The following is a 12,766-nucleotide window of genomic DNA, read 5'->3' as shown; positions in this document are numbered from 1 at the left end:
AGTGCCCTCAAGCTCCCATAAGTTTGAGAGAACAGGGCGAAATCCAACACTGAATGCCTGCTTCAGACTGAGGAAAACAGGTGGAAAAAGAAAACAGAAGAGAAGGAATTAAGTAGTTTGCTATCCAATCAGTTTCTCCGACTGCATGACTTGGATGCCCCTTTCAAAGAAGCATTTATTTCAACACTTTCAGTTTATAGAGGAAAAACCTACACTATCTTTTAATTTACATTAGAATATTAGAGTATCATGCCAAGGTCAGGGAACCAAACCTTTATGTTGGAAGCTTCTTTTTCAGGAAAAGGGTAAATCTGGAAAAAAATAAAGAAGTATCTTTACCTTAAACTGTTTATTCTCCTCCCGTAACCTCTGAACTTCTACTTGAAGCCTCTTATAGTCTTCCATTATTTTCTTAACTTCAGTGTCATCCAAAGAACTTATTGATTTAGACATTACAGAGGAATCTGTCTTTGTTGCAGTTGTGGATACAATTTTATTTATTTCTATGTCATGCTGTTAAAAAAGGATAGAGTGATTTTTGGTTAGTTGTTAACATCACACCACACACCTGATATTTAGGAGGAGAATCATGTAAAATTGTCTTTGTACACCTGACACGTGCCTGTATCAAAAGAAATGAACAACATTTTTCTTTATGTAACCTTTACTTCCCATTTCTGTTTCAAAAAAAACACCAGATCAGCAGCAGTAAGTGCAGACAGAATGAACTTGACTTTTCAGTCCCTGCATACATAGAAAAGGAAGTATCCTTAGTCCACGTCATACAATGTGAGTGGGAACTTACTTGCTCATGGTCTGCTTGTGGAGTATTAGTGCTCTCCTCACCTTTCCCCTCCCCAGGCACAAACAAAAGCAGCTCCTTCAGAAACCAGGGATTGCCAGGAGCTACCCTCCTGCTGTGCTGTGGTTGCCTCTCTGTTCTCTCCCTAGAGCTGGCTGTCACCTCTCCATCTTAATGACATTGTAACAATGGGAATTAAAAGCTGCCCAGTGCAAGGCGGAACAATTGTGCCTTCAGCACCTACCTACTAGGAAACATTTCTCAGTGTATTCAATCCGTTACCAGTTCTACATTTGACACTACATACTGCCATTAAAAATTAATGTGTTCATTAACCTAACAAAAAAGGATCCTGCAATATTATAGCTGCTAATTGCAACGTAACCCCTAACTGCAGTTATGTCTTCCTTACTAGCTTTCTACCAATCTACTTGCTAAAATCAGTGCTGTACCAAGGAAGCAAAAGGGGGTGTTGGACAGGAAAATTAATATTGCTGACAGTTACACCTGCTTCAGGATAAACTCTCAGCTTTATGACCATCAATCACAATCTTTCAATTTTTAAAAGAATAGTCTTTATCCTGCAATATTTCACTAAATGGAAACAGATCACCTCAGAGACTTCTCTGTGCTAGTGTTGTACGTGCATTGTTCAAATTAGCTGCTCCTCACATTAAGCTTCACTAAGATTTTTAAATAGTTTATATTGTGTTTTCAAAAGGTGATGCCATCCAGGCAGTGCAACAGAGGGTTCTGTCTTTTGCTTATATAGCTGTCTGTATAAACATGCCATTTTACATGATTTATTGTGGTATTATGTTAAAACACTCAATATGCAGTTTGAAATACTCACAGGCTTATCATTTTCCGCTGGTAGCTCAAACACACACCTAAGTTTCGAATCCATGAGTTCTTCCGGTTTTGCTTCTTTCCACTAGAATAATTTATTATTAATTTAATATTAAACATTAGTATAAAGGCAGATGAAAAATGCAGTGTGACATAAATATCATCATCTTACAAAAAGCCCACAGGTGTCTATCATGTTACCATTAAAAATGAAAAATTAAACCAAACATGTAACTGAGTGGTATCAAAGAAAGACCAGATACTATGAAGGAAACAGATTCTAAGTAGTCAGAAAAAACCCCACATGTAATTTATGAGAGAACTGGGAATTGTGTAAGAGTAATGAGCATAGACAGGGGGTGCTATGGTCCTGATTTAGGGGGAAAAAAAAAGAAAAAAGGAGGGGTACATTAAAGGAAGGGAAAGGTAACAAAACCCTTAATCACTAAGTGTTAGTTCTGAAGTCTTTGTTAAGCAATTTCTGCTTTCCAAATTCCACATGAGGTTTTCTTCCTGACTGGTATGAACTAAAGGGCTGTTATTCTCCCTCCTTGTTTTCCACCTCATTTTTCAGGATCAATGTCTAAATAATAACAGATGTGCTACATATAAAAAGAGAGTTTCCCCTCTCATCCTTCTCTCCCCCAATTAGGGAGTCTACCATAAACAAGTTCCCTTTCAATATTTTTAATAGGGATTAACAGTTATAAATCTTTGCTCAATATCTGCTGTAACCCTGAACTGAAAAGACTGATTCATAGTAGTGATACACAGCAAGAAGCATCCACATTTACATCTTGGATATCTCACATGCTTCTCTTCACTTTGACCATACTTCTGGTAGCATGGTATTGCTCAGCATATCTCAAGTAGGTGTCAAATTATGGCTAACCCCTGTGGAACCTGAGCAAGTATTTGACTCATCCTAAATAGCAGAATCGTACTTCAGATCTTCTGTGGCTGAAGTCAGAGCTGTATTTCGAGCTCCTTGGCTGCCTGTGAAGTGTTGAAAGCTTTATAGTACTCCAGTAATTTGTCTCACCTGTTTATCCAGAATAGGAAGAGCCATGGAGAGCGGTAACAAAGCTAACAGCTGATAAAGTGGTACAGGCAAAGAAATCATACTGGTCTGTAGAGCTCTGGAAAACTGGAAGGGCCACCTAGGTCCTAAAAAATGTTCTTTGCTAGCAGAGGAACATTTTCTTGGTATAAAGTAACTCATAAAAATTAAAAGGTTTAGAAAGAAAGGCAATCTGGCTTATCTTTCCAGTGGTGCAGACATTTTATTACCATTGCTGTTTTTCCCACTGGATCTTATTTTGAGGCCATTAAACAAGTATAGCTCCATAAATCTCTTTCAGAAAGGAAATGCTTAACCCTGCAGAGGGCTGCAGCTTTAGAAAGCTATTCAAAAGATGATACATACTGTAAAGACTACTGTAAAAAAGCCATAGGTACTCTGAGGTTTTTGAGGTTGGCTTTTTAAAGTAATACACATACATACAAACACACACAAGACCCACACCTTAGAGTAATGGCCTTTTCTTTTTTATTGTGTCCTCGCTAGCTACTTTCTCTCAAGCCAACAAAAGCCAGACTAGAGAAAGCCTTCTTGTGCCTTCTTGCAGTAGCAAATTTTGCTGTTATAGGAAAAGCCATCAATTGACATACCGATTTGTTCCTTTCCAAGTTGTCTTAATGTAGCCTGACACCTTATTTCTACATCTTTTGCCCTTCCTTGCTTCAGCACCTACATGCCTCTGTTACTCTCATTTGTAATCCACAGGACAAAATCTGTGAGGGCCTTCCATTTACCTAAGCCATAATAAACATATGTAGGGATAAAGAAAAAAGCAATACTTTAAAATCATCCTCCTGGAAAAAGGGCCTGCTCAAGGGAAGACTCAAGTCTGAGAGTAGAGGTATAAACATAAAAACATGCCACAGACTTAGAATATATTCTACATATTCTTAGAATATATAGTTCAAGTTGTCCTTGCTAAAAAATAATACCTTGGAAAAAATACAACTACTTAATATTTTTCTTTTCATGGCTGGGTATCTTATTACTGACAGCACTGTCTTAAAGAAGCAACTACTGATACTAGCTCTTTCAGTGCAAGATTCCTGGAGCTCAAAATAAACAGAAAACACCTTGCAAGGCAGAGATAGAAATCTGGAAAAGCTTTCAAGGATCCTTCCAGTGTGGACAGACAACAGCCCCTAGGCAACACAATGAAAGGTCTTATAAAATTATACAATTGTAAAGAAATCCATTTTAATTCATTTCAATACTTACTACTGCTTCCATATCTGAAGTATCAGCTGGAGCAAACATAGACTGAACCATAAACTTGTGTTTACTTTTCTCATTAGGGTCATAGTCAAAAGGCTGTAGCATCACTGCAAGAAAAACCCAAAAATACATTATCTTAACATTGCTCTGATGCAGACATGCACTGGTGATACAGTTACTAGATTTGAGAAATACAAACATTCAAATGGTTTCAAATTGTATGTACATTATGATCAAAACAGCCACTGAGATTGGGAACCTCACTTTGAAATCAAATTTCAAGAGATAAGAGAAACAGACTGCAGACCATCTAGATTTTTGTCTGAGAATTTTGGAAGTGCTGATCATGCTACAGTATTTCATATACAAACTACAGCAAGATAATAATAGTAATTCATAGTAAATAGGGTAATTTACATATCTTCTGGGACAGAGGGAAATATCCTCCAAGAAAACATCTTTTTTCCTTCCTCCTTGGGGCAGAAGTAATAAGCTGGCATTTTAAATAGTTGTACACATTGTATTGCTGATGGTTCCTGAGAAAGACTACAGGGACAACCTCAAACATTTTAAACCTTGAGGCTCAAGTCTCAGGATGGAAATTTCCTCTACAGGGTTTAAGAGTCTCATGGTATTTGTTTTATCAAGTGCAAATATTTCTCTTCCAAAAATAAGTTGCTGAAAGTTTGTTACCAATTTAAAGATGGAAGTTTAGGGTTAAATGCTATATTAACTTAGCCTCTGAAAGGCATGCAAGAAATCTGTTTCTCTCCATTTGAAAAATCACAAACATTCCAGCATTTGCTTATGGAGAAAATGACTGTGTTCAGGGGCAGAGAGGTTTAAGGGGTGTGCGTGCTTTTTTAAAATGTTATTTATTTATATAGCACATAACATAGTATATAGTAAAGTATATCATATATTATTTATATAATATTTGGAATTTCTATGTCTCATCTTTTTTGAGTAAAGAACTAACATGTTAAAGTAACCTGATGAGGCACAATTATGTATTTCATACACATACATTTCATTATTAGATATTGCAAAAAGCTACCACGCCCTCAAGTTTAAAATGAACTTGCATATACTGCAATTACTGCTAACATAAAAAATGGTGGCCGGGTTTAAAATTCACTTTTCACAACCCATGAGCTACTTCAGTCCCTCAATTCAATTGCTAAGAAGAGAAGCGGCTCAAGAATTAGGATTACTTTCATTGACATTATGTGCCCAAATTCACATGCACTAACTGCAGGGTTTGTCATATAAAAGCAATATCCAAAAGATCCCATTTACTGCTGATGAAGGCAAGTCAAACCAGTTCACTTCCTTCAATGAGTAGAATATGTTATGGACATGCCACCTTTATTATGCACACAATCTGTGGCTATCAACAACCTCATGACTTTTAAAGCCCCACAAGATGGAAGGCAGCAAATTCTCTCAGACGAGGTCTTTTAAGAATTATTATATATTTTTAACTCACCTTTCAGTAATCAAACACTAGTACAAAAAAAATGTTTGCTTATTAACAGGCTGCTTTTAAAACTGTTTTTCAAAACAGAAATGAGTGCACTGTGAAAGCACAAACATTTCAAAACTGCATGATACCTCACTGAAAAGCAGCAGTGTAAGTTTTCCACCCCTGTAGTAGACACCTAACTTATTCCAAGCTCACATAATGTGTAAAATCCAACTGAGTAGTTAAAACTATCCACTGTTATGGAACTTCTCTAGGTCTGCAGTTAGATCAGTTTGCTTTGCTGAGTGCAACTAGAAGCTCATTTGAAAATCCTTATTTCCCAAGTGGTAGTGCTGAAGCCATTCTCAAAAACCAGTGACTGCTCTAAATTCCATTCACTGAATCATAAGAGCAAGCGGCTAGAGAGGGCTTGACGGTACAAATGTTGTTAGTACTTGTATTTTTAGATCAATACATGAAAGTCACATTGACACAAATTATTCAGCGAATGTCTTATAAGCCAGATGGGAAGCTCAGAAATAAGTACTTTGTTCAAGAGGAAGCCAAACCATTTCAACATTTATTCACACACTGTTGGGGGTTTCGGTGAAAGATCAGCTCCATGTAACTGTCCTAATTGCTGAAGAATTGGCTACTGTTGTTTTGACTGGAAATTGCATAACTTGCACAAGAACTGTGTGGGAAGTGTATGTTTCCTTTAAAATGCCTTACTCAAATCAGTCAACTCATCTCAAAAATTTCTGACCAGCTTCCATCAGAACCCAGAGTTCTAAGTAATAAAACGATTACCATGAACTTCAAATTTGCTAGCAACAGCATCCCTCAGGCAGGGGTGTGTATTTCAACCACTTTCTTAAACTCATCACCCTCCAGCTAAAGCACCAGAAGTATTCTACCACAAGCAAAGACTGTAAAGTCATTGAGACTCCAATGGAATGAGGAATAACACAGGTTATATTTGTTACCCCATTTGACATTGTCAAAATTCAAACACAGAGGACTGACGATATATACATCCTGTGCTGAAGTGTTTCCAAAGAAATGGAGTGCAGTTTTCTTACACATTGCTGCTACACCCCTGGTATTTTACATAGGGCTTTGTAGATAGCAAAGGCAAGGCAGTGACCACCGAATATACTCTTTCCTTTTTCTAGGGCAGTTACTGGCAATGTTAATAACAATGTCAAAAGTATTAAACTCTTCTGGCTTCCTAGAGCAAACCTGCTTTCTCAAGGAACAGTAGGAATCTGAAGCAAGGAACATGGAAGGAGGCTAAACCCTATCCATAACGCCTGCTAGGATCTGGCACTCCCTTCCACAAGTAGAAGGAACAGAAAGGTCTCCCTGCTCAGATCATCAGCAACCTTCCTCTAGTTTCCATCTAAAATTATTAATGGCCTGTTTACTTGGTCCTAGACCAATACTGCCCTTCTGCTTAAATATCAAGGAAGGGGAAGAGTCATGCACTTCTGGCACACTCCAAAACATCAATCACAGTAACTCTTGGCCTTCTGGTAAACGAAGCAAGCCAGACTCAGTGGCCAGGCCAGGCTCCCCATTCATTCCCTGCACCTGTCCTGGCTTCAACTCCTCTGTATGAGCTGCTCCCATGAGACATTCAGGAAATCTTACTAGTGCCTTGGACAAGAGCATTCATACTCTTCTCTCTTCCATTATCCAGCCTGTTTGCACATACTACGTTTGCCTTATTCCCAGCCTCATTATGTCAGCATTCTGGTCACCCTGGCCAGCCCCTTCATTTAACAAGCTTGCAATTATAGCAGGAGGATTTTATTCTCCAAGTGCATGATTCTGCAGTTTCTCTGATGAAACTCATCCTCTGTTTCTCTTACTGTAGCCTTCAAGGACACCCAGTTCTCCAGCGTCTCCTCAGCCTCCCAACTTCACATCATGATCAGGGTTTTTAGTGCACTCTTTGTGCCAGAATTGCTTATAAAAGCATTAAGCAAGATTAGTACTAGGAATCATTCTCAAGAAATGTCACTAGTAACTTCCTGCTATTTCCATTCACCACATCACTGTTTACTTACTCTTAAGTAGTCCATTCAATGGCCTATGAATCTGATTTCTTTTCTAGCTTTACTGGTAATTTTCCCAAATAGCACTGCCTGAAATTCTTTATGGTCTGGAAAGACCAAATCTACCACATTCAGGTCACCTTTACATAAAATACCCCAACAAGCTACAGGAGCAAGCCTCAAGATCAACGGTGCAATTTGATCAGCTCTGCTAGAGGTGAGTGAAGGACACTCATCTCTACAGAAACAGGCAGAATCCAGCGCACCATTGCACGTTTGTTCCATGTTTACATAGTTCCTTCTCTAAATATTTCAGTCATACAAAAATATATCAAATCTGTGAATATCAAGATAAATTCTTCTAAAGCAAGCAGACAAAACCAAACCTTGGCAGGCACTACCTAGTCCTGGGAGGCCCAGGGGAACAGGGTGCAGCAGCAACATTACCCTGGGAGAGTTAGGGGCTGCAGCAGTGGATGGGACACGATTGGTGTCTTAGAGAAAGGAGCAGACCCGTTGTGACCAAAGAGAAGAGCCGCTGCAGAAGCGCCCTCCTGAAGGCAACAAACTGCCTTTCCAAAACCAGGCAAGTTTACAAAACACTAAAAACTCCCCTCCAAGGATATCTGACAGCAACCTAAGGCTAATGTCAGCTTCTCCCCATTTTTTTTGGAAGCATGTTCACACTGTTGTCTTCAGTGGGACAGTGTGCACAGATGGTACCATCTGTACTTCCTCTCTCCTCCCGTTAAGCACCTATATCTGCAGACTCATCAGTATAGGCTTATAATTTTTCCACTTTTCCTCTGTAATCCATTCATGCCTTTTATTCAGAATTCAACCTCCTGGAAGCCACAAAATCAGATATCTCTGTGGAAATAAGACATGTTTAACAAAAATGTAATGTGTGCAAATACTCTTCAAAGTATTTCACAGTAAATGCAATGAAATCAGATGACAGCACACACATACACTTCCCAATAGTTACATAAACTCAGCTGTTAAAATTAAATGCCTTTACATAATAGGTGAAAACACGGGCTACAAACCTGACATTGCAGCAAGCAGTGCATGCTGACAGGGCCTTAAATCCTGACGGTTTGGAAAAGCTGCGTAAGAAGCCAGTATTTGAAACTCTACTAGAATAAATCAAGCTTTTCTAGCATTCTGTATGTTTTTAATGAACCACCATACTAGTACAAAACAAAGTGGAATAACATTCCAACTCCTGCCTCTGTGTTAAGGCAGAATATTCTCTCATATACTTTCATCAAAATAGCACAGATACAGTTTTACAGGAGTGCAACAAACGTAACTGGTTACTACAATGCAAGGAAGATACGGCTGCCCCAAACTCAGCTTCAGCCAGTAACATTCTGCTAACCTAACAAATTGTTCCAGAGCTTCATGCTATTATACTTATTATACAAGGTGCGGTATCAACACAGTGCTACCAAGCAGCTCTGCTAGAAGCTAGTAGCAATTCTCAAGAGGACAGATTGCATACAGTATATACAGCCCAGTTAAAGTGTCTGAAGTTACAACTGAATTAACTATAATAATTTCTCACAGTAGTATTTACTAGGTTTACAAGTCCTGTATTTACACCCTGTGCAAGACTGAATTACATGATTGAAAAATAATCGACTTAGAGGCAAAGAAACAACTTCCACTTATTTTCCACTTAACTCCAAAATCAGCCCTCCATTCTTAAGCAAGATTACTCCAAAGCAAAGGTTCAACACATCTCACCCCTTTCTGTGAATCTGGAAAAAATTCTGTTCTTTAAGTTGATGAAAGTCCCATCTTTGATCCCACCTATCCAAAAGATCTCTTCTGCTAATCAGAACCAAAGACACTGCCACCTTCAAGTCCAAAATTAGGTCCAGAGCGTGGCTTAAAGGAGCTACCAGGAGTGCAAGGTATACAGCTCTTTGAAAGACAAATTCAACCACAGCACAAGATAAAAACAGCTTCAGTTTAGAATGTTTTAGTAAATTAAGAATTAACATTTATAATAACAGAAATCTGTAACACATCTACCTATAAATTTACCTTAATATAGTACCTAAAAAATAATGAATGTGTACTACCTGCATTTTAAAATATAATGTTAATATAAGGATTGGCAATTTAGGAGTGTTATTATATTACTTCTTTTCAGTATGAAAATATGTTGAACCCAAATCTGAACTTGTGATTAAATATACCATAGCCATTGCAAAACTAACTGAATCATAAATCACTCTAAACAAAGTTATCAGAAAAGGGAAATTTTTCAAAGCTATGTCAGCAAGAGCAAAGCATAGCTTAGGGTTAGCACAGTTATCTCTCATAACAGGATACATTAAGTCAGGTCTTGGACTAGATCCATATTCTATCTGGTATGCAGCTGGGAAGAGCTGAGCTGGAAAAGCAAGTAAGATTCAGGCATGCTGGTAGCATAACAAAAGATGGTTCATACCACACTCTACTATACTATATTCTGCTCAAGGTAGAGCGAAGGGTCATTGCAAGCAGGAGTTTAAGAAAACACTCGATGTTGAGATCAAAAAAGCATGGTATGTGCCTGCAAAGGAAGTGAGCTTTTAATTTTGAAAATTCATTTGAAAGATTAAAAGAATCCACATCTTTATAGCATGAAGATAATTTGTAGCTAGGAACCATGCTAATTTTCATTATCACTTCATTGATTTCTGCACATTTAATATGCTTGCCTGCAGCTAGCAGAGATGACAGACAGCTTTAGTGGGGAGTTGTCCTGAGTTTTAAAGATCAAAATTTCTCTCTGGAGAGCTTTCTCATTTACATACTAGGCATTTCAGAGCTTACTGGGTACATGCTAGCCTTCTCCTGAAGCAGAAACGCTTTGCCTGCCCCACCTGTAGCTACCACACTGCACTGGTTATCTCCTCACCGTGACATTCCCCAGAGATTATCTGCAAGCAGAGCACAATTCTGCAATCATATGCACATTCAACTGACACAGCAGAAATCCCAAAGACAACGGATCAATAAGTGAGCCAATGCAGGTATGCACAAGAAGACTTACATTAGGATTAGAGACTCTTACTGTTACAGTGCAAAGTATATTTGGGATCATTTTTTATTTTGTTGAAGCAAGCTTTCCAAGGGTGAAGTGTTCAAATATTTTACATTTTAAGTAAAAAACTACAGTCTTGATTTTTACATTTTCATTATTTTTCAAGCAGTAGTTTTAGCTCCCCAATTTTTTTATTCCAGGCTAGAAAAGGTTGGTAAGAGACTAGCAGTAAACTGTAAAACCTATCTGTAAGTAATTTTTCTTACTGTGAGAATATTAACATTTAGTAAACAGTAAAACAAATCTGAATGTATTTTACAGAAATCATTTTCTTAACTAAGAAGAGTCCAACTTCATTCATACAGCATGCCACTACTGCATGCTTTGATAGAATTTTTTTTTAATCGATAACATGGACTGGAAAAGTCATTGAGAAAATATTCTTTTGGGGCATTTATCATCAGCAAGTTAATAATATACAGACATTCTGTCTATGAGAAATACTCAGTTCTTTATGCTTTGAAAGTAAGCCACTCCTAGCTTTTTCATTACCAAAACTTAGGTAAGTCAAGAGCTACTGACTCAGACAAAAACATTAGGTTTTCCTATGGAACCACAAAGATTTAGTCACTTGACATTTTTAACACCAAAGCACACTGCATCTTCAAGGAACACAACACAAGCGTGGTTTGAAAGGAAATGTTTTCATTATTGGTTACATTAGGCAGCTCAACAACAGCCAACATCAGTCTTGACTGGTGTGTCTGCAGCCCACTCGGTTTGATCGTTCCTTTGACATACCCATCCAAGCACTTGTTTTGACCCTGCAGGGAGCTGGTTCAGAAAGTTAAGCTGGCAACAAACTAACTGTGCAAAAATAATCCCACAGGGAGGGCAGGGCTGCAGCAGTACTGGTCTGGAGAGGCTGGCTAAGGCCGTTAACGAACTACAGAAGTAATTTATGTATTTCTCCCTTTTTTTTCCCTCCAAAACAAGATATAAAACTAAGGCTATTACTGCTAGACTAGGAATAAAGGAAGCAAGGATATACGAAATGGCTGCTTCTACATGGAATCACAACCTGTTGCTTTTACAAGCATTCAATAATACTTTCAAATGGCAAAGCATTCCAAGAAATAACTGATTAGAAGAAGCTATTTTTGATCACCAAAAATCTCCTTGAATGACTTACCAGAAACATTAATTGATGTTCCTGCATCAATAATTCCACTGTTAGGCCTTACACAGTATCTACGTGGTGCTGTGGTCTTAACTTTGAAGCACACATTTCTGTCTGTAGGATTGCCGAGTTTTAGGTTTGTAGTGACAACATCTGTGAAAGGACCTGAGGAGAACAAAAGCAGACGTGAAATCACACAGAAGGGACTTCTCAAGCAGAGACTAAACAGGCTCTAAGTCTCAGTTCACAAATCTTATAAAGTAATTAGATGTCCAATTTCCATCTATGGCACATACAGGTAATCATGCACGCAAAGCTGCGGGTGCAGCAAGGCCTCTGAGCATTCTCACACACAGCATGTCCAACACAACCGCTCAGGCTGATCATTAACAGCAAAACAAAAAGGGAAAATCATTTATACATTGTTCCAGCACAGCATTCCAACAATGCCAAATTCTCTGCTGCATCACAGTTACCCTGTTCTAACTACTGAATATCAGTAAAACCAGGCTTACAGAGATACCATATATGTTACAGGTGATAAATAGGGGAGTACACCAGAGTACATGAGCTAAAAAGGGAATGGTGACAAAATGGCTACTACAGATTCATCTGCATATGCAAGCTGTGCCTCCACACAAGCAGGATTTCACCAGGTATTCAGAAATGCCACACCAAAACCAGCCACATCAGCATTCAGGGGGCACCCCCTTTGCCTACCAAAGCTTTGGTTTTAATTTTTAAATAAAACCTTCATAAAATATCCCACCTGACCCAAGGCAGAAAATGACCATGTGGAAATTGGAAAATTCTTGGATGCTGAGAGCACTGGCAAAGATTTCCATGTTAGAAAAGCCAGAACCAAACCATTATCAAGTTCTGGGATACCAAGCGCAGGCAAATCAGTTTCTCACAGCCTCACTACCTAGTCAAAACTGCCAAAATCCCTCAGGTTAGAGGCAAGGTGAGTTTACTGATTCACTGTAAGACCCTGATAGATCAGACAGGTAACACACAACAACAGTGTGCGCTCAGATGGTAGAGAAATAAAATTAAAAGACCTAAGCACAT

The 12,766-nt window shown here is 38.4% G+C and overlaps 2 protein-coding genes across 3 annotated transcripts in view; both read right to left on the bottom strand.

The window, feature by feature from the left end:
* Positions 1-12,766, bottom strand: part of VAPB (VAMP associated protein B and C) — a 34,912-nt gene that overhangs the window by 5,718 nt on the left and 16,428 nt on the right. The window contains exons 2-6 of one of the 2 annotated variants that reach the window (XM_057406366.1): positions 11,708-11,860; positions 3,951-4,054; positions 1,656-1,736; positions 569-622; positions 273-311 (exon numbers count right to left, since the gene is read on the bottom strand). In XM_057406366.1, the coding sequence (XP_057262349.1) occupies positions 273-311; positions 569-622; positions 1,656-1,736; positions 3,951-4,054; positions 11,708-11,860 (431 nt within the window). Of the gene's footprint in view, positions 1-272; positions 312-339; positions 514-568; positions 623-1,655; positions 1,737-3,950; positions 4,055-11,707; positions 11,861-12,766 lie in introns of both variants that reach the window. The other variant, XM_057406365.1, reaches the window with a different exon arrangement.
* Positions 11,725-12,766, bottom strand: part of RAB22A (RAB22A, member RAS oncogene family) — a 42,133-nt gene continuing 41,091 nt past the window's right edge. Inside the window, exon 8 of the mRNA XM_057406367.1 lies at positions 11,725-11,860. The gene's annotated coding sequence lies outside the window, so the exon portion shown is untranslated. The remainder of the gene's footprint in view (positions 11,861-12,766) is intronic.

Source organism: Pezoporus wallicus, unplaced genomic scaffold (assembly GCF_028554395.1).
Source record: "Pezoporus wallicus isolate ANWC-B61680 ecotype Strahan unplaced genomic scaffold, APGP_CSIRO_Pwel_v1 contig_6783, whole genome shotgun sequence".
Lineage (NCBI taxonomy): Eukaryota > Metazoa > Chordata > Aves > Psittaciformes > Psittacidae > Pezoporus > Pezoporus wallicus.
Note: the sequence above shows the minus strand (reverse complement) of the source record. Positions and strands in the feature narration are given on the sequence as shown.